The sequence below is a fragment of the Bufo gargarizans genome, chromosome 6 (genome assembly GCF_014858855.1).
Source record: "Bufo gargarizans isolate SCDJY-AF-19 chromosome 6, ASM1485885v1, whole genome shotgun sequence".
In the NCBI taxonomy this organism is placed as follows: Eukaryota; Metazoa; Chordata; class Amphibia; order Anura; family Bufonidae; genus Bufo; species Bufo gargarizans.
In genome coordinates this window covers 135,788,509-135,810,954 of record NC_058085.1, presented here as the reverse complement: position 1 = coordinate 135,810,954, position 22,446 = coordinate 135,788,509, and the positions used below count along the sequence as shown (strand labels likewise).

The 22,446-nt window shown below is 45.5% G+C and overlaps 1 protein-coding gene across 2 annotated transcripts in view; it reads left to right on the top strand.

The window, feature by feature from the left end:
- Positions 1 to 4,735: 4,735 nt before the first annotated feature.
- Positions 4,736 to 22,446, top strand: part of GPATCH8 (G-patch domain containing 8) — a 60,379-nt gene continuing 42,668 nt past the window's right edge. The window contains exon 1 of one of the 2 annotated variants that reach the window (XM_044300119.1): positions 4,736 to 4,860. In XM_044300119.1, the coding sequence (XP_044156054.1) occupies positions 4,813 to 4,860 (48 nt within the window). In that variant the 5' untranslated portion in view covers positions 4,736 to 4,812. The remainder of the gene's footprint in view (positions 4,861 to 22,446) is intronic. The other variant, XM_044300120.1, reaches the window with a different exon arrangement.

Below are 22,446 nucleotides of genomic sequence, written 5' to 3'. Positions count from 1 at the left end.
CTGGAGAAGTTCAGTCTGAGGGGGGGGGGGGGGATGTGAAGAATCAGCGATTCGGACTCTGACATGAATCCGGTAAAATCTTCCAAGATTGCGTCCACGGTTGCCAGCAGTACTTGTTGTATGCATTCCCCCCTTCCTTAGGCGGGATATTTGAACTACTGCTGGATACAGTACTTACCTTATGCATTACCTCTTTTCATAGGTGGACTAACTGCACTAGCACTGGGTTTTAGTGTCGGCCGTAGGCATTCCCCCTTCCATAGGTGGCGGAATTGCATTTCCACTGGGTACAGTACTTTCCGTATGCATTAGCCTCTTCCATAGGTGGCGTTATGGCATTATCACTGGTTACAGTGTTTACCGTATGCATTACCCCCTTTCTTAGGTGGAGTAATTGCACTCCCACCGGGTACAGGACCCGCCATAGGCATTACCCCCTTTCATAAACGGCGTAATTTCTCTACCATTGGATTCAGTTCCTGCTGTATGCATTAGCCCCTTCCATAGGTGGTGTACTTGCACTACCTCTCGATACAGTACTTGCCGTATGCATTACCTCCCTTCATAGGTGGAGTAATTGCACTACCACTGAGTGCTGTGCTTGCCGTAGGCATTACCCCCTTCCATAAGTGGGGTAATTACACTACCGTTGGATATGGTTCTGACTGTTGCGCTACCCCCTTCCTTAAGCAGACTATTGCCCTACCACTGGATGCTATTTCATCAGTTGCATTGCCACCACCATGCTTCCTGTTGCATTACCCCCTTCACCAGTTTTTTGTCACTTCACCTCCCTCAAAAAATGTAAGAAAATGTGATCAAAAAGTTATGCACACTCCAAAATCGTATTATTAAAAACAACAGATCGCCCTGCAAAAAATGATCCCCCACACATGTAGACTAGGAGGCTGCCATAGATTTAAAGGGGTTACTCAAAACTATAAACTTTCCCCCCATATGCCAGGCCCCTCACAGGGAATATACTTACCCTGCTCCCCGCACCGCTGCTTCTTCCAGTGCGCGGATGAAAACATCCAGTGTCAGGGGGAGCAGTCAATGGCAGGCGGTGATGGGGACGAGCCTCCATAGCATCGCGGATGACACTAGGGAGACTCATCCCCCATCCCCGCCTGCCATTGGCTGCCCTCCCCCCCCCCCCGATAACGGATGTTTTTATCCGTGCACGGAAAGAAGCAGCAGCGGCAGTGTGGAGATCAGGAGCGGAGTAAGTATATTCCCTGTGAGAATCTGAAAATACCGGAGCCTATACTGGGAGAACGGAGTGGCGCCCAGGGATAATAGTAAGTGCAGGGAGATTCCTGGGCGCCACTCTCCATGTTTGTATGCTTAGTTTCGATTTTTTTTATTGTAATGAAAGGTCCTCTTTAAGTCTGTTGCACGACCTGCTGGAAGATGCCACAAACCTATGAGAGGCCCGCTTCTCTGCATAAATTCGGTGCATCCTCTGGCTGAAATATGCCAGCCTTTATAAATGTCCCCCTGTTCTTTAAGGGCTCTTTCAGAGCAAGCGTGTCCTGTGTGAGCTCTGTGCATGTGATTCCTTGTTATAGACACTGCTGGTTTCTCAGGAGCCCACAGCATTATACTAATTTATAATACTGTGTGTCTCTGACTGACTTTACTTACAGCATTGTGTCAGTATAATTCAGTAGAAGTAAGGTAATGCAGAGACACACAGCATTATAAATCAGTGTAATGCTATGGGCTCATGTGAAACTAGCAGTGTCCATAACGGGGAATTCCCACACAGGACACGCTCTGGTGTGAATAAAGAGTAATGTTTTAGACTTGCTGGCCCGCTTCATTTTCTCATCACTTTAGGAAAATGTCTTGAAGTGCAAAAAGTCACGAATGTTGTTGCATGCACTATTGTGGTGTAAAAGATTTAAAAGATTCCCCCCTTCATTTATATAGCCAGCAGGAAAGAAGAGAAATGGGCAACATGATCAAAACCTTTAAATATGAAAGGGTTAATCAAGAAGGGGCACAATCCGAAAATACTTTGGCGCATGATCAGGAAGCAGTGTCAGAACATATTATTTTACTGAAAGAGTGGTTGAGGCTTGGAACAAACCTCCAGAAGATGTGGTTGGGAAATCCAGTGGGGGCATTGTGCTGCCAAGGAAGCACTGAATTTCTATAGTTACATACTTAATACGGTGTAAGGGCTCATGCACATGGCCGTAGATTTGGTCCACATCCGATACGTGGTTTTATGTGTACTGTCCACATCCATAAGTCCGTTCTGTGGCCCTACAAAAAATAGAACATGCCCTATTGTTGTCTGTTTTGCAGACAAAAGGACATTTCTGCAGGAGAAAAAAAAAAACATGGCGGCATGCACTTGAGAACCGCAAAAATGGATACAGTGGTGTGCAGGAGGCCTAATCAAAGAATAGGTGGGAATGTGAATTTTAGAAAAGGGGAGTGAGACTAAGATTTCTACACGTTTTCATAAGCATTAATGTTTACTTTTAAGAATTCATCTAAACCCTTTTTAAAACTGTCCACTGTTCCTGCTGTGACCACGTCCTGAGGAAGTCTATTCCACAGCTTCACAGTTCTTACAGTAAAGAAGCTCTGATGCTTCTGGAGACTGAACTTTTTCTTCTCCAGTCGGAGGCAGTGCCCTCTTGTCTTTTGAGGGCATTTTACATGGAACAGTTTTTTGCCGTACTTTTCGTATGGCCCATTTATATATTTGTATAGGTTAATCATGTCCCCCCTTAGACGTCTCTTCTCAAGACTAAATAAATTCAATTCTTTTCATCTTTCTTCATAACTAAGACCCTCCAGGCCCTTATCAGTTTAGTCGCTCTCCTCTGTACTTTTTCCAGCTGCAGTGCGTGCTTTTTATGGACTGGTGCCCAGAACTGGACTGCGTATTCCAGATGAGGCCGCACCAACGCTTTGTAAAGTGGTAGTATTACATCCCTGCCCCTGCGAGTCCATGCCTCGTTTAATGCATGAAAATATCCTGGTGGCCTTAGAAGCAGCTGATTGACGTTGTATGCTGTAATTTAATCTATGATCTTTAAGTACAACCAAATCCTTCTCTATAAGGGACTCGCCCAGTGTTACTTGCTCTCATAGAATATATGATCCACAAAGATTATTAATATTACTAGGGAAGAGCAAATCGACTTCGGATGAAACATCCGAAGCCGATTCGCATAAAACTTTGTTTTAATACTGTACCGTACAGTTCTAGAATGTATTGGCTCTGATGAGCTGGAGTTATTGCTTCGCGAAGTCTCTGTCATAACTTAAAGGGGTTCTGCACTTTCATTTAACTGATGATCTATCCTCTGTATAGATCATCAGCTTCTGATCGGCGGGGGTCCGACACCCGGGACCCCTGCCGATCAGCTGTTTCAGAAGGCAGCGGCGTGGCCTTCTCACTGTTTACCGTCGGCCCACTGACGTCACGACTAGTATCAACTAGTGTAGGCGCGGCTAAGCTCCATTTAAGTGAACAGAGCTTAGCCGCGCACACGATAGTTGATACTAGTCGTGACGTCAGTGGGCCGGCGGCAAACAGTGAGTAGGCCGCGGCGCTGCTGGGCCGCTGCCTTCTGAAACAGCTGATCGGCGGGGGTCCCGGGTGTCGGACCTCCGCCGATCAGAAGCTGATGATCTATCCAGAGGATAGATCATCAGTTAAATGAAAGTGCTGAACCCCTTTAATTTGTACTGTAAAAAAAAAACATTTCCCAAACTCGGTTCGGTTCCAAGGTACCATAACTTTACATTTATCCACATTGAACCTCATTTGCCACTTTGATGCCCAAACGCTCTTCCATAGATGAGGCGCATGCCCTGTCATAACTCAGGCTAATCCTCCACCAGTCCATGTGCCTGGAGTAGATTTCAAGCTTCATTTATGCCATGTTCGTGAATTTGACAGGGCCCCCGCTACTGCCCAGTGTCAACGGTGGTGTGAAAACACGTGCGTTTGAACTGTCCACCAGAAATATCCTGCCAGAGTTCATTGTATAAGGCCAGAAGCACTGCTAGACCCCCACTGACTATAATGGGACCTGCCAAGGATTCAGCCTGTTTCTGGCATTAGTGCCACGATTTGGCCAGACAATACCCAGTGCTTGCACTAGTTTTTGTCTGGCCAAATCCCAGCATGAAACAGTCTGGATCCTCGCCAGGTCCCATTATAGTCAATGGGCTCTGGCAGTATCCGGCCCCATCGTAGTCAGTGGGGGTCTTTAAAGGGGTTGTTTAAAGTTTTTAATGGGGACCCCAGTCTAGAAGCCAGTGGGAGTCCCAGTGGTTCGCCCACCACCAGCCTATCCATGGAGAACCCCATACACATTATGCCAATTGGACCTCTGTGAAGGAGACTCCCTTGGGAGCTACTATATCCTGCCAAAAATGCATGCTGCGCTGTAATCCCATAAAAGGACAGACAGCAGGACGGAACCCTGACAAATTCCATTATAGATGCGCCGGATCCTGTGCTTGTACGAAATCCGCTGATGTGCCCTCGTCACAGTATTATACATTCTGGATTATCGGACGCCGGACTAAAGCAATGTCCTCGCACGACTATGATCGGGCATAGAACGCTCAGCACTGAGCCCCGCATCTACAAACGTTCCGAACGCTCCAAGTCCAATGTCACGTCCAGCAGCCGGTGGGCGGGGCCTAGCCATACGTATGACATGAGTAGAACTAGTACGTGCTGCCGTCGCGTGGGCGTGGCTCATCGTGTGCGTCTTGCGGGGGGAGTGGGCGGAGTTTCGGAGAGGCGACACTCGTTCCCGCAGACGCAGGAAGATGGCCACGGATAGATTCTCCCGATTTAACGAAGACCGAGACTTCCAGGTACGGGGGTTTGTTGGGGTGGATGGCAGGAAGTGTGAGAGTAATCGCAGGCGGTGGCGGAGCAGCGCTGAGCACCGGACGGTATTACAGGCGTCTCTCGTCAGCTGTTTTTATACGGGAGTCCTGCCCCAGCAGCGCCCCGTATTACCGGGTCTCCTTTCCGTACCCCCGTGTCTGCCTTACCTTATATGAACTCAGGCTATCAGCTTCCAGTATGGCTCCTCCCCCGGTCCCCAGCCCCCTCCTAGTCTCTGTCCTCCATTGCCCGATACACCCCCTCCCAGCCCCCACTCATCTCACCCTCCATGGTTGCCCTCCATCATTGCCATGGAAAGCAGTATATACAATGTAGTGCCCACCAGAATGGTTCATGCCCCCTAACCCACCCCATTTTTGGTATGTGGGTCCTGGCTATGGCAGACCTTGGCAACACACCACTGTTTCCCCGGTTGTTTTCTGGGTCCTCTAAGGTCATTGCTATAGGATGTGGTTTTCCATGTGATTGCCGGAATTGTCTTGTGTGCCACTTTCCTCAGGATGTTGTGGAGGTGCGGGCACCGTCCTCTTCTGCCACTTCACATAGGACCTCTTCCATGTCTGCTTGTCCTCTGCAGCCGGCCCTCAGTGTCCTCACATTAGTCCTTGGTCCCGATACTGGGAATCTTACAGAACTTCTCAGACTCTGCCGCATACGGCGGTTTATGACACACTGCGGTGTTCATATTGTACGGGTTTTATTCCCTGAGCCTAGTCCAGATTATACAGCATCCGGTAATGAGATTTAGCCCTCATGCACACGACTGTACTTCTTTCCGCATCCAATCAGCATTGTTTGCGGATCCGATGTGGCCCCATGCATTTCAATGGAGCCGCAAAAAATTTGGACAGCACCCCTGTGTTTTGACAATGGCAGTCGGTCGGTATCTGTATTTTGTGCATCCGCAGTTTGCGGACTGCAAATCACAAGCAATCATGAGTATGAGGCCTAAGCACTTCGGATACATTTATCTTGGGGGTGTTTAGAGACACTTTTGCTTGAGTCTGTGTTGGCGAAATATGAGCCAAATTTATCAAGTGCGCTTTAATACATTTTGCACTTTAAAGGGAACCGGTCAGCTGCCCCCGCTGAGATTTCAGTGGTCTGTCACTGCTGTGATGGCCGTCAAGAGTTTTACAGTGCTGACATGCTGAACCCCCGCAGCTCCCCCACATCTTCAGATGACTTACAGATTTCTTTCCTATGCGCGGCAGTAAAGGAACCTGCTGCTTATTGTCTGGCGGGGGAAGGGCGGCGCTGCTGGATCCCATTATAGTCAATAGGGATGAGGTGGTGATCTGTTGAATCTGGCAATGCTGGATCCAGTGAATGCCAGCAGGCTGTTCTGTGCCAGAACAACGGTCACCGGAGATGCGAACATAGGTTTAGGCTACTGCCTGTTGTGTATTCTGTGCAGAAAATCCGCACCAAAACCGCAAAAAAATCCACATAAGGCTACATGCACACAACCGTATGTGACCTGCGGTCCCCAAATTGCGGATCCTGCCAAAAAACGATGACATCCGTATGCCATCCGTTTTTTTTTTTTTTTTTTTTGTGGATCCATTGTCACAATGCCTAAAATGGACAAGAATAGGACATGTTCTATTTTTTTTTTTTTTTGTGGGGCTATGGAAAGGCCATACTGATGCGGACAGCACACGGTGAAATGAATGGGTCCACATCCTATCCGCAAAAAAAACAAAACAAATGAACAGACACGGAAGCCAACACCGTTGGTGTGCATGTAGCCTAAGGCCTCACGCACCCAGCCATTGCCAATATGCCACAGGAACCATTCACTTGTTCTGTTTATTTGCGGTGCGTATGGATCACGGATCCATTCAAGTTGAACGGCTGAGCAACGACCGTGTGCAAGAGGCCCACATTTGCTGTCAGCAATCCTAATGAAGTCTATGTGGCTAACTGCTATGTATAAAGTTTGGAATTGCACAAACAATTGACGCGCTGCATGCCTTCAAATCCGCATGTTAAAAATACGCAATGTCTACATGAGATTTGGAAAATGTCTTTCACGTTGTTGGTAAAGTTATATATTTTTTTTCTGTGCTAAGATCCATACGGAAAAACCTCATGTAATCCGCATCTTGTGCAGTTACCCAACAAATACTGACTGCCATCATCTCTGTGACAGCAGAGTGCAACTGACAGGTTCCCTTTAAAAATAGCGCTTTTGTCTAGTGATGATGCTCCATCTTTTAGGCCACCTGCACACGGGTGCGGGTGAACGCGCGTAAGATCCACCTTCCGTGCGGATTAATTTGCAATTCTGCAGCATATCTGCAATGTCTATCAGCAGTTTTTGGTTTAGATTCGATACAGTTTTCCCACAGATCTCACCCTTCCATTGAAAAGCGTGAAATCCGCAGCTAAAACCGCAAACGTAATTGATATGATATTTAATTTGAAATCTGTGTGGCAAATCTGCAGTGTCCATGAGATCATTGTAATATCATACTTTGTTCGTACTGGGATAAGCAGCTTTTTTTCCACGTAGAAAAACTGCACATATTCCGCAGCGTATGCAGGTGTCCTTAGTACTCGGGACAGTGAGAGATGCACAAAACGTACCTCCTAAGGGTGCCCTCACACGTTTTTTCTGGAGGTACGTATTTAAGAAAGTTGCATTTTTCGTTGCAGATTATGCTGTGGGTTTTATTGTGTGTGTTTTTTATTTTTATTTATTATAATGGGATAGAATGGATATTTAGTGAATAATTCTGCGGATTTCTATGCAGATTGCATCTGCACTGAAATGAATGGAGACAATTGGCTACCGAAAATCAGCAACAAAACATAATTTTCCCTTCCCCCACGACAGCACCACAGATAGAGGATCCGCCTCCAGAGACAGGAAACCTACAGAATAAAAGGTGGGACCTCTCTCCACCCCTCAGTGGTTTCCTGTCCCTGGAGTAGGAGATCTACAGTTTTATCCTAGGGGGTCCCGAGAGGGCTAGCGGTATCCTGCCGGGGTCCTTCGCGCTGATGTTCAGGCTGTCAGGACCCTAGGATACAGGGGAGCTCTGGGAGCTCCCCTGCTTCTTGCGGCAGGTGCGTGGGCATCTTCATTGAAGTAATGCCACGCCATGTGTTGGACGCTGGAGCCGGTCTCTTCCAGTGGAGGCGGAGCTTTGGTGCGTGCTTCCGGCCTTCAGCATGTAAGGAAGCCTGCACAGCTGCAAGTAGTGGAGCAGGCATGTGCCCCATTCTGAGGACAAATCATTGCAACGCTTCAAGCTTCCAGGTTACAGAAGCATGATTTTCTGTGCCCATATTCCTTCCCCTCTCTCTCTCGCTGCAATGGGGGGTTCCATGTCATTTGACCCCTGGGATAAATCTAATATTTTAACCCCTTATAGCAGGCTTGCCTTTATGCAAAAATTGCCTGATCCACTTTCATGATGGAGGAAGACAGGATGCAGGAATCCATAGAGAGGAAGAATGTGACACCGAATTCCGATACTTTGGGCACCGAGGAAGCGGTTGGGTGAGTTATCATGCAGCTGCATTTTCCATTCCATCCACAATGAGAGATAACCCTTAACCTCTGTAGGGGCAGGAATACACAGAGAACGTTTAAATTGCCCCCACCCCTCCTCTCCCCTCATTGTGTCCCTATGGGGTTAGGTCGCAGAGAGAGTCCTCCCAGTGGGGAGGTGAAGTTTTGCAAGTATTTGCCTTCCAGCGGCAGTAGCTAAGGCTGGGCAGCAGTGGGCAACGTGGACACTCGTCCCGGCTTAAAGAGGACCTTTCACCGATCCTGATATTGTGAACTAAGTATACAGACATGGAGAGCGGCGCCAGGGGATCTTACTGCACTTACTATTATCCCTGGGCCGTTCCATTCTCCCGCTATGCCCTCCGGTATCTTCGGTCACTAAGTTATAGAAGGTGGAGATTTCTGTCACTAAGTTATGGTAGGGGGAGCCTGCCCTTGTTCTGCTGTAGCTCTGGCCAATCGCAGAGCAGGGCTCACAGCCTGGGAGAAAATAACCTCCCAGGCTGTGAGCTCCGCGCTGTGATTGGCCAGTGCTACAACAGAACAAGGGCAGACTCCCCCTACTATAACTTAGTGACCGAAATCTCCACCTACCATAACTTAGAGACCGAAGATACCGGAGGGCATAGCGGGAGAAGGGAGAGGCGCCCAGGGATAATAGTAAGTGCAGTAAGATCCCCTGGCGCCGCTCTCCATGTCTGTATACTTAGTTCACAATGTCAGAATCAGTGAAAGGTCCTCTTTAAGCTGGGACCTGTGCTCCTTTCTGGTTCGCGGTCTCCCTTCCACTTTGTGTCGGAAGCAGACCATTGATGCCAGATCCATGTGGGACGTGAGCGCGGAGTCCCTCTGATCTTACGGCAGGTGAGGGGAGGGCGGAGCCTGGGCGCAGAGCTGATGACGCGCCCAGATGAAACCAGGAAGTGTTTAAAAAGTGGCGCTCATGCAGCATGGAGCTGTGCATCACCGCCAGTATGTCCACTCCTGAGACTCCAGCATCCCGTCAGGAGGGTTCTGACCCCTCTCCGGCTGCTCCTACTGTGAGTTCCCCTAAGTATTTATATATTATCTTATAAATATGCTGATATTTGGTTGCTCTCCTTCACTCATCAGAGTACAAGAGATACTAAATCTAAGTCTAAATCCCTAAAGTGCGCAACCTGTGTCAGGATACTTCCTGATAACTATAAAAAAAAAAAGTTGTGCAAACAATGCATTTCTGACGTCTTAAAAGAGGAGCAACCATCTATCCTGTCTGAGATTAAATCGTTTATCCAGGATGAGATTAAATCGTCCCTAGCATCTCTGACTACTTCTAGTACGCCTATCCAGCCTGCCAAAAAACCTAGGTTATCCATTCAATCCTCTTCTGAGGCCGAGGACATTGATGAGTATACCTCTCCCTCTAGACGGGTACTTGAGGAAGAACTCTTCTCAGAGAGTGAAATCATAGAGGATGATAAAAAAATACTTTTTTTCCTCGGATAAAATGGAAGATTTACTGAAAGCAGTTAGGTCTACCATGGGCATAGAGGATATTCCCAAACCTCGTACGGTACAGGACGAGATGGTCGGGGGTTTATGTACAAAAAGAACAAAAGTATTTCCCATCAATGAAAATATCAAAGAAATTATATTGGATGAGTGGATTGATCTTTAAAAAAGACTAGGGGTGACCAAAGAATTCAGGAACAGTCTACGATTCGATCAAGCTAAATGTAAGATCTTTGATGAAACAACCTAAAATTGATATTCAGGTGGCAAAGGTAGTAAAAAAAAAGACGGCCTTACCATTCGAATACGTATCACAACTTAGCGATCCAATGGAACGCAAAGCAGATTCGTTACTAAGAAAAGCTTGGGAGGCGTCTGTTTGGGGTAAAAGCCAATATTGCTGCTACATCCGTGGCAAGGGCCATGTACTTCTGGTTATCAGAATTAAAAGATCACCTAAAAAACAAAACCCCCAGTGAAGATATCATATTCCTGGCCATTGTTAAAATCAGCAACTGCTTTTTTTTTTTTTTTTTTTTATCAGATGCCTCAGCTGAATCGGTACGCTTTGCTGCAAGAGATGCAGCCTTTTCCAATGCAGCTAAAAGAGCTTTATGGATGAAGGCATGGTCAGAGGATAAAACGTCTAAGTCTAAACTATGCTCTATTCCCTTCTCAGGGGAATTTGTTTTTGGGTCAGTGTTAGGTAAAATACTGGAAAAATCAGCCGATTAAAAAGTGGTTTCTGGAGGAAAAATAAAGAAAAGGCCCTTTCGTCAATTCCCAAAACAAACAGAACAATAAACAATGACTCCAAAGTGGGAGGAAGGTTGAAGAGTTTTCTAACCCAGTGGAATCGGGTTACGTCAAACCCATGGGCACTAAATATCATAGCTCAGGGATACAGAATAGAATTCTCCAACACCTCCAGAATTATTCTCCCTTACCATCCAAAACAGAAGTGTGGGCGAAAACATTTGGCAAGGTACTCAGGACCTACTCGGATCAGGAGTAGTCATAGAAGTGCCAGACTCAGAAAAGGGAAAGGAATTCTACTTAGGTCTCTTTCTAATCAAAAAACCAGAGGACACATTATGCACAATAATAAACCTAAAGCCCTTAAACAGATCCATAATATACAAAAGATTTAAGATGGAGTCAATCGCATCTACGATTCTGTTGATTCCAAAGGGTGTCTTTATGACGTCAATAGATCTAAAAGACGCCTACTATCACATACCGATGCCTAAGCTTTGCAATAAGAGATCCTGGGGGACTCCTCCATCACTTTCAGTACATAGCCCTCCCCCTTGGTATCTCATCAGCTCCCAGAACATTTACCAAACTGGTGGTGGAAATGATCGCTTTTCTGCGCAGTAATGGAACCAATATCATCCCCTACCTAGACGATTTCCTAATAATTGGCAATTTAAAAGAAGAAACCTTCAGGACTACAGAAGAAGTTTTAAGTACCCTTTCAGATTTAGGATGGGTGATCGAGAAAAAAAATCAATACTCGCCCCATCTACAAAAAAAAGGTTCCTGGGCGTAGTTAAATTCAGTATCCCAAACAACCTATTTACCCCAGGACAAAGTAAGATCTCTCAAAAACAAAATAAGCCGCTTTCAAAAATCCCACAGGTGTTCCATTGGGGGGGGGGGGGCGGCAATGAGCCTTTTAGGAAACTTAACTGCATGCATAAACTCGGTTCCATGGAGTCAGGCCCATACAAGAATCATGCAGTCATGGATCTTGAAAGAATGGGACAGGAAGCAGACGTCCTTAGACAGGATGATACAGGTACCATTAACAGTCAAAATAAATCTGAACTGGTGGAAGGAAGAGAAAAAGCTGCTCCATGGCATAAAATGGCTCAAGATCCCAGAGGCTCAGGTCATAACAGTTGCCAGCTCTTCAAGCTGGGGTGCAATGATAGGCCACCATTTTTTCCAGGGAGACTGGCCAAACAGCCTAAAAGGAAGATCCTCAAACTACAGAGAACTGAATGCAGTCCTTATGACACTCACAGAAGCAGTAGACCTAATAAAGAACAGGCATCTGAAGGTCCTATTGGACAACATCACTACAGTGGCGTACCTGAAACACTAAGGGGGCACAAGGTCCGATTCACTGGGGGACTAGCAAAAATATTTTTCCGGGGCGGAAACAAATATTATTTTCTTAAAGGAGTTGTCTGGGTTCAGAGCTGAACCCGGACACCCCTCCATTTGCACTCCGGCAGCCCCCCGACTTGAGCATCGGAGCAGTAAATTGCGCAGGGCAAAGGCATTTTTTGGAGATCCGGTGACGTACCGGGGCTCTCCATGGGGCTGCCAGAAACCCGGTGATGTCACCGGCACTGATGGGCAGGATTTAGCGCTGTCCTAGCCAGTAAAAACAGCTAGGGCAGCGCTAAAGCCCACCCATCAGAGCCGGTGACGTCCCAGAACACACTGCCGGGTGGAAGTTTCCGCCCAGCAGTGTGTTATTGAAAACAAAAGAACCCGTGCCCTGCGCGATCTAGCGCAGGGCAAGGGAGCGAATCGGAGCATGAGATGCTCCGATGCTAGCCTCAGGTGGGCTGTCTGGGTGAAAATAAGGGTATGTCCGGGTTCAGCTCTGAACAACCCCTTTAACAGCAGTCCATCTAAAAGGGTCGGAGAACCTAGAGGCGGACTTCGTAAGTCAAAATAAAATAGATCCAGGAAAATGGACATTAAATAACAACCTTTTTCACGAGATCACTGCCAGGTGGGGAAACAACGATGATCTTGGTAGCTCCCCACTGGCCTAAAAGAAGCTGATTCTCAATCCTGAGACAGTGGGCATTAGAAGAACCATGGCAGATAGCGCACGTTTTCCCTGTAAGGTATCAGGGCCCGATAAACCACCCAAACCCCCAGATCTACAATTTGGCAGTCTGGATCCTGAGAGTGAATCACTAAGAAGACAAGGCCTTTAAGACAAAGTAATCCTTACCCTTAAAGCTAGTAGGAAGAAAATTACATCAGCCATTTGTCTCAAAAACTGGAAAAGATTTTGCAGTTGGCTGGGGGAGGAGTATCCGAACACTTCTCTGGCGATTATTATAGGGGCTAATTAACCCTCCTTTCTCTCCCTTTTCTGAAATCTCTATAAAACATTTATCGTTCAAAACGGCTTTCCTGATGGCCATCACTTTTGCAAGACGTCTAAGTGAGATACAAGCACTCTCCTGTAAAGAACCATATCTTAGAATTTTCGAGGATCGAATTGTGCTAAGACTAGATCCAGGTTTTCTCCCCAAGGTGGTTTCTAATTTTCATCGTGAACAAGAGATAGTATTACCATCTGTCACCAGCCACCCAGAAGAGGAGGTAGAAGAGAAGATGCAACTCCTGCGACACAACTAAAAGTTTCAGAATAGAAGATAATCTCCTAATCCTGTTTGGTGGCCGAAATAAGGGGGGAAAAAAACTTCCAAAGCTTTGATAGCTAGGTGGATCAGATCCACTATAGAATGTAGCTACGCTCTTCTTGGGCAGAAAGAGCTGGTGTCTCGCTAGATCAGATTTGCAAAGCAGCTACCTGGTCAAGTCTCAACACCTTTTGTAAAACATTATTGCCTCTGCAGATTTCGTTTTTGGCTGAGATTCTGCAGGCGGCTTACCACCCTATTTAAAGTATTTGTTAGTTCTCATTGTGGCAGTCATGGTGGATGGAATAGAAAACCGTAATTAGGCGTACCGGTAATTCTGTTTCCTTGAATCCACCACGACGGCCTATATATTTTCTCTTCTATTTATTTTATTTTTTTTGCATATATATTATCCAATATAAGTCTCTATTTTGGTATGAAGTAATACTCAAAGGGGACACACATAATATTGCTCACCTATGGGGTAATTTGTAAAAACACTGAGGGGGAGCAGGTGTGGGGGCAATTTAAAGTCTCTCTCTGTGTATTCCTGCCCGTAAAGAGGTCAAGGGATATCTCTCATTGTGGCCGTCATGGTGGATTCAAGGAAACAGAATTACCAGTAAGTCTAAATATGTTTGTTTCTCACTGGAAGTTTTTTCTTGTTTGTTTAGAGCAAGCCTAAGAAGGTGCTGGTCAAGAGAAAGAACAAGGAATGTGCCTTTATGTAGGATATATTTGATCCTCCTATGAGAAAAAACTCTGCCAACCATGTATTGATAGAACGGTGGCGGAGAAGTCCCCTTCTTTTTTAAAGAATATCAAGACTTTGATTAGATCAGAAGTAAAGAATACTCTTAAAACCAATAAGAAGAAAAAGGCGGCAGAAAATGTATCTGAGGACGAGTCGTCTGCTAACAGTGACTCCCCTCTGGAGAATTTTCCCTCTGTTTGTTCATCCTCATCTAAAGAAGTTGAGAGTACAGTCGTGGCCAAAAGTTTTGAGAATTAGATAAATATTGGAAATTGGAAAAGTTGCTGCTTAAGTTTTTATAATAGCAATTTGCATATACTCCAGAATGTTATGAAGAGTGATCAGATGAATTCCAACAGCAACTTCTTCCAACAACAGTTTGGTGAAGAACAATGCATTTTCCAGCACAATGGAGCACCGTGCCATAAGGCAAAAGTGGTAACTAAGTGGCTTGGGGACCAAAACGTTGACATTTTGGGTCCATGGCCTGGAAACTCCCCAGATCTTAATCCCATTGAGAACTTGTGGTCAATCCTCAAGAGGCGGGTCGAAAAACAAAAACCCGCTAATTCTGACAAACTCCAAGAAGTGATTATGAAAGAATGGGTTTCTATCAGTCAGGAATTGGCCCAGAAGTTGATTGAGAGCATGCAGAGGTCCTGAAAAAGAAGGGCCAACACTGCAAATACTGACTCTTTGCATAAATGTCATGTAATTGTCGATAAAAGCCTTTGAAACGTATGAAGTGCGTGTAATTATATTTCACTACATCACAGAAACAACTGAAACAAAGATCTAAAAGCAGTTTAGCAGCAAACTTTGTAAAAACTAATATTTGTGTCATTCTAAAAAAATTTGGCCACGACTGTAGATCTTACTTTGCCATAGAGGACACGGAAAAATTACTCAAAGCAATTAGGTCCACTATGAACAATGAAGAGGTTAAAGATAAGTCAATAGTAGATTCCATGTTTGAGGGTCTGCAGTAAAGGAAGCGTAGATGCTTTCCAGTCCACAAGAGCGTTTCAGTCCTAATTAATAAGGAATGGAAAAAAAACTACAGGAAGATGTTTATCCCTAAGAGCTTTAAATGGAAATATCCTTTTAATGAGGAGGTTTCATCATCCTTTAGCTAGAGGGGTGGTGATGTAGCCTCAAAGCAAAAATTGTGCGGCATCACTTGTCAGGGGGAGTTTCTTTTTGGCCCTGATCTGGACGATCTGCTGGAAAAAGCTGCAGATAAAAGAGATTCCCTAGCACTTACCTTCCCTCCTTTCCCTCCCTTTTGGTCTAGGCGACCCTTTCGGCCTTCTCGGGGGACGTGAGGGAAAAGACCATTTAGGGATAAAGATCAGAGATTCGGATCTAGGAACTTTGCGGGTGAAGGACTTCTATTCAGAAATTCTTCCTCAGCAGATAAAAAACCCTCTCAACAATGACGCCAGTCCAAAGGTGGGAGGAAGATTGCGGTTTTGCCTCTCCGACTGAGAAAAATGGCAGGGCAATGGGTACTGAATATTATCCGTACAGGGTTAAACCAGAATTCCTTTCCTCTCCACCAAAAAGATTTGTGATTACAAAGACTCATTCTGTAAACCAAACACTTTCCCCGATAATAAAAGGGTGCAAGAATTGTTGGTCATAGGTGTTTTGATTCCAGTTCCTGTTCACTAGCTATTGGAGTTTTTTTATTTATTTATTTTTTTCTCCTCTCTTTTTAGCACCCAAACCAAACTGGTCTTTCAGGGCCATAATCAATTTAAAAAATCTAAACAAATTCCTAGTATACAAGAAGTTCAAAATAGAAGCTGAATTGTTGACCTCATTGTTTCCATTTCCTTACTGTCACATGCCAGTATTAGTTTTGAAAGATGCCTACTTCCATATCCCTATCCATCTGGAGTTTCAGAAATATCTCAGGATAGCTGTTTTCATGCAGGACCATCTATGCTAGTTTCAGGCCCTTCCGTTCGGTCTGTCTATGGCCCCAAGGGTTTTTACCAAAGTAGTGTCGGAGATGGTATCATTCATAAGGTTAAGGGACACTATGCTGGTACCATACCTGGACGATTTCTTAATAGTTGCAAAGACCCATCAGAGTTGCAAAGAGGCAGTTCAAGTAGTGATGACGACCGTTCAGGAGCTGGGGTGGTTGGTCAACCAGAAAAAGTCCAGACCAATACTACAAAAATGTTAAAGAAATGTCAAAGATTTCTGGGTCTTACTCTGGATTCAGAGTCTCAAAGGGTTTTTCTACCAGAGGAGAAGATCGTCAAGATCAGATACGATCCCTAACATTCCCCGGATTGACGATCCGGAAGGCTATGTCAGTCCTCGGGTCCCTAGTGTTCTGTATTCCGGCAGTAGAATGGGCCTAACTGCATTCTCGGCAACTGCAGATGGAAATTTTAGAGGCATTCAAGAAAAGCAAGGGCTTCCTGGATTAAAGACTCAGAATTCCAAGCGAGACAATAAAAAGTCTTGCGTGGTGGAAAGACTGAAAAAATTGTATACAAGGGGTTCCATGGACATATCTAGGTCCAATAGTTCTCACTACGGATGCAAGCACTTGGGGGTGGGGGGGGGGGGGGCTCATATTCTGGCTCACAGCTTTCAAGGTCAATGGTCCATAATTCAAAAGTCCTTCTCCGACAGGAAAGAGCTGGTAGTAGCTAGCGATATTGGCTTCCCAGTCCCTGGTGGGTTCGAGTCATCTCAGGGTGTTATCAGGCAATCAGACGACTGTAGCATATATCAATCACCAAAGGGGTACAAGGTCAGCCCGCCTCTGTTTAGAGGCAAAACGTATGTTGCAGGTTTTAGAGGGGAAAGTAGGCCACATCTCTGCGCTCTATATTAAGGGGAAAGAAAATACCCAGGCCGATTTCCTGAGCAGATTACAAAGCTCTGGGGGATGCCGGTAATAGACCTGTTTGCCTCCCATCTCAACAAGAAGATAGATCGATTCAGCTTTCTAAACCCCAGGGAATTCCCTTATGGAGTGGATGCCCTTCTCCTAAATTGGGATTTTCCTCTAGCCTATGCTCCCCCCCCCAATTTCAATTATTGGCAGTAGTACTGAAAAAAAGGGACAGAACGAGAGTGATATTAATCGCTCCATTTGGGCCGAGAAGGGCATGGTTTACTCTTCTCTTTGACTGATGTCTGTTTCAGATCCCTGGGTGCTCTGTTGTCCCAGGGTCCAGTCTACCATCCAGCAGTTCGAGGTCTTCGCTAGACAGCGTGGCGTTTGAAAGGGTCCTTTTTAGGGATCGACCGATTATCGGATTTACCGATATTATCGGCCGATATTCAGGATTTTGAACACTATCGGTATCTGCATCTATTTTGCCGATATTCCGATAGTGTATGGGGAACACAGATCGCGCTGCTGACAGCGCTCTCCGTGTTCCCCTTAGCAGCACAGGGGAGAAGGAAGCAGTGTCTCCTCCCCCTGTGCTGCTCCTGCCGCTGCCGCCAATGTAAGGACAGGGGACAGGAGGAGGGGAGGAGCTATGGCCACTGCTCCACCAATGAAGATTAATCTATCATTCATTCATATACAGGAGGCGGGAGCTGCAGGATCACATTGCCGGCTCCCGGCCTCTGAGCTGTAGCTGCGATCTGCGGTAGTTAACTCCTCAGGTGCCGCGGATCGCAGCTACTGCTCATAGAGGTCGGGAGCCGGCTATGTGATCCTGCAGCCAGCTCCCGCCTCCTGTATATGAATAAATGTGAGATTAAGCTTCATTGGTGGCGCAGTGCGCCCCCCCCAAGCCCCCCAGTATCAGACATTGGTGGCGCAGTGCGCCCCCCCCCCCCAGTGGTGGCGCATAGGGCCCCCCACCCCAGTCGCAGTGCGCCCCTCCACAGGATCCCCTCTCCCTTGCTCCTCCGATCGGAGCCCCAGCAGTGTAATGCTGGGGCTCCGATCGGTTACCATGGCAGCCAGGACGCTATTGAAGCCCTGGCTGCCATGATGAGCTCCATGCTGCTGTGTGCACAAAGCACACAGCAGCAGGGACAGTGTGAGCTCCTATTCACCCTGATAGATCTCTATCAGGGTGAATAGGACAAGGGTTCTAGTCCCTAAGGGGGCTAAAAGTTAGTTAAAAAAAAAAAAGTTACAAAAAAATAATAAACACCAAAATATTCAATATAAATGAAAAATAAAGATTTACAAAAAAAAATACACATTAACAATAAACATTAATTTTCAGCAGATTTGTGGGAATTTTTTTTTTTTTTTCAAAAATGAAAATTCCCAGAATATCGGTATAAATTATCGGCTATCGGCCTGAAAGTTCACAAATTATCGGTATCGGCCTCAGCCCTAAAAAATCAATATCGGTCGATCCCTAGTCCTTTTAGCCAAAAAGGGGTTTTCTCAGTAACTTATTGCCATCCTTTTTTAAAGTAAAAAGGTCTCTATCTCTATTTATGCAAGAATTTGGAGGAAGTTTATAAAATGTTATAATCTCAATCCTAGCTCATTGCCTAGTTCTGTACCATCCATCATATTCTAGAGTTTCTTCAGAAAGGGCTAGCTTTAGGTTTGACCAAAAACACCCTAAAAGTTCAGGTTTTGTCTCTTTCTGCCCTTTTCCTTCAGAATTTTGCCAGTGAGCCATGTATTATCAGATTTTTTTTTTTTTTTTTTTTTAAAGCTGTGGATAGGATTACTCCTATTCAGATTCCAAGGGTAGCCCCTTGGGATTTGAATGTAGTCCTGAAGGCCTTAACCCAGCCACCCTTTGAGCCAATTGATTCCTGTGACATTAAACACTTGACTTTAAAACTGGTTTTGCTTATGGCACTTACATCAGCCCGTAGAATTAGCGAACTACATGCTATTTCTAAAGATCCTCCAGTTACAACCATCCTGGAGGGATAGGGTCATTACAACCTGATCCTGCCTTTTTGCCGAAAGTTGTGCTGTGTGAGGGCACCCTAATAATGCTGCCAATGAAATAGTCACACAAGTACACCAGTGATGGGGATAGATGCCACCCCTCTGCTGATGAGCAAGGGGACTTAATGGTTGAATGAAAAAGCACGCCACTACTTCCATTCATTTCTATGGAAGTGCTGGAGATGGCCGAAAACAGAACCATATATATACAAAGCAAAATTCAAGCCCATGATGGAAGCTGAGCCTAGGGTGACCAAACACATGAGATACCTGACCACCGAACACTTGTTCAGCCGACTGCTCTTCCTCACAGCCCTTCATGCACGCTTGGCCAAGCAGACCTCTCTGGGGTTGTCCAAACTCCCCAAGAACAGTAGGATCGGGCAGCTGCTCCTCATCTCCCACAGCATTTTTCATCACAATGCACATTACATGGTCAGTTCGTCCTGCCAAAATCAGCAGGGTTTATTGCCAGCTTAAAGCGGTTGTCCAGGCTGTTGAGGGCCATCTTCAGGAACAGGTCATCTGTTACCTTATATCTCTGCATCAGATGGAGCTCTTCAAAATTAGAAAATTTAATAACCATTAATTGATAGATTTTGCTGAATGGTCCCCAAAGTCCTGTTTCAGGGGCATAAAGAGAAAGTGCCCCAAAGCTGCGAATGTGCCTCTGAGACCCTGCACCCCTGGCAATCAGATGTTCTGAAGTAGTGCTGGAACTACACAGCTCTGTCCATTGTGCAGTGGTCAGGGCTGGTAACTGCAGTGTTGCTACCTTTCACTTCAGTGGAAAATAAATGATGCTGCAGTCACAATAGAAAGGTCCATTCCAGTTTGTGCCATTAAAAGGGTTGTTGCTAAACATTTTTCAATCCAGCACCTGGATCTGAACACTTTTGTAATTGCACATAATTAAACATTTAGTATAGCCAGTGAGCTGTTCAATAAAATGTATCTGTATAGCGCCACCCCGTTTTGTTCTTTTCCTTATTTTTATTTTATTTTTTTGTCCATCTCACTGAGCAGGTCGAACATGCTCAGTTTCATCCTTCAACTGCCACCAGCCGTATCTTCTATTAGAAGCAGTTAGAGAGAGAGAGCTGCAGTTTTATTCCGGCCGTGTCGCTGCATGTAACAGGCTGCTGCTAATGTAAAAGTAGCCTTACACCGCCAGATCACTAACGTGTGTTCCTATGCACGCTTGTTAGCGATTATCTGGCCGAGAATTGTCCCTTGTAAAGTCGCCTTAAAGTGTAATTGTCATGTTTTCATAAAAAAATCTATTTCAGCATGTTATTATTCGTAAAGAAATCTTTAGTTTCTTTACATACCACTGTTTTCCTTCAGTTTTTCCCTTGGTTATGGCTGTTTTTTATGGACCCTTTTCCTCTTATGCAACTTGAGCCAACTTATGTGTTAATATACTTCACATTCACTTGGCTGCAGGTGCCCATTTTGCTTCTATTTGAGGAGCTCAGCCCTCAGCTGTTCGCGGGTATGTCCCCTTTACCAGTAATAGTTTTGTACTTTGACTTGTCAAGTAAATGAATGTCACAAGAGCACATGATGACATGTACGGTAAGCTTCTCCGCTGTTTGTCGTCTTGTAAAGAAAAATGTAACCATAAACTGCAGAGCCACCTTTTAAAGGGGTTGTCCAAGTTATATTTATTGATGACCTATCCTCAGGATAGGTCATCAATATCAGATCGGCGGGGGTCCGACACCCGGCACCCCCTCCGATCAGCTGTTTGAAGAGAAGGCGTGCGCGGTGTCAGCACTGCCTCCTCTTCACCTGTTTACCTTCTAGCCGTTGCATCTGCAGTGGTGAGCAGGTGTAATTACACCCAAGCTGTCCTATTAATTTCAATAGGAAAGCTTGGGTGTAAACAGTGAAACGGCTAGAAGGTAAACGGTGAAGAGGAGGCAGCGCTGACACTGCGCACGCCTTCTCTTCAAACAGCTGATCGGGGGGGGTGGCAGGTGTCGGACCCCCGCCGATCTGATATTGATGACCTATCCTGAGGATAGGTCATCAATAAATATAACTTGGACAACCCCTTTAATATATATTATTTTTTTTATATATATATATATATATATATATATATACTTACTACACCAATAGAGATTCCTAAACGCCCTTAACACTGAATTCTGATTGGCTCCTAGAAGAGCAGCAGATGGTAGAATTGTATTGTGAAATCACCCAAGCACGCGGCCGTTTTGGTCCGCAAAAGATGCAGACAGCACACCCGTAAGTCCGTTCCATGAGCTATTCTTACCTGTTTTGCAGACAAGGATAGGAAATTTCTGCAGGAGTAAAAAAAAAAAAAAAAAGCATGCATTCATCCGGTATCTGGGTTTTGCGTATCTGCGATTTGCAGACCACAAAACAGGGCTGTGTGTATGAGCCTGAGGGCAGTACCGTACCCTAATGTAGAGTGTCTTCAGATGTGGGGCTTCTTTGCATGTTAGGGCCTTCATTACCTCAGTAACAACCTGCAATTTGCAGTTCAGAAAAGGGCACTGGCATCCGATCGCTACCTGTCATGGCCCCCGGGCTACCTTGTTCTATGTGGGCCGCATGGTGTAATAAATGGCTTGCCCCCATAGGAAGTAGTGGAGCTCGCTCTGCATTTTAGGTGCACGCTGGCTGCAGCAGTTGTTGCCTCTAAAGGACACGTAACCATTATGATATTGCAGTTTTACAGCAGAGCCCTGTTCTGCTCTCATGTGCAGCTTGAGATATGGGACGTTTATATCAGGGGATGCAGTAATCCTTTGGATTATATGAGCTTGCTTATCGAGCAGATATGCCTGCTGCCGGACCTTAATATGCTTCAAAGCGCCTGGATTTTTGTGAGCGCCAGTCCTTTAGAGACTATACACAACCTTTCTGTTTGCTGCTGCGCTTTGTGCGTCATGCTAGGGATTGGTGGAGGTCCCAGGCCATAGACCCTCACTGATGGCTTATTCTGTCATGTCAAAAGGGAATGATAATTTTCAAATATCTATGTGCTCATTTAGAGTTTAATTTTTTTTTTTTTTTTTTTTTACAGTAAAATATTAGGCAAATGCTTGACTAACAATCCCCTTTTTTTTTTTTTATGACTAGTAGCTTTACAGGTATATGATGTGTCCTGCTGACAACTATTCAGGTTGACGATGAAGATTTTAGGGTCCCCGCAGCCCTGAGAGCTTACAGTGGTTGTCCGCTTGCAATTTTTTTTATTTTGATGCTTTTTTTGCAACCTTTCGTCTAATGTTTTCAGGTCTGCAAACCACAGACATGCAAAATCCGGATACCAGTCACGTGTCCCTCGATTTCCCAAGACAAATTGGACAAATGTATATTCTTGTCCATAAGACGGACACGGTTGGGATATATGTTCTGTCTGTTTTGTGTCACGGACATGCGGACAGATGAATGAATGCTGTCTGCAGTTTTTTGCAGCCCTATAGAAAT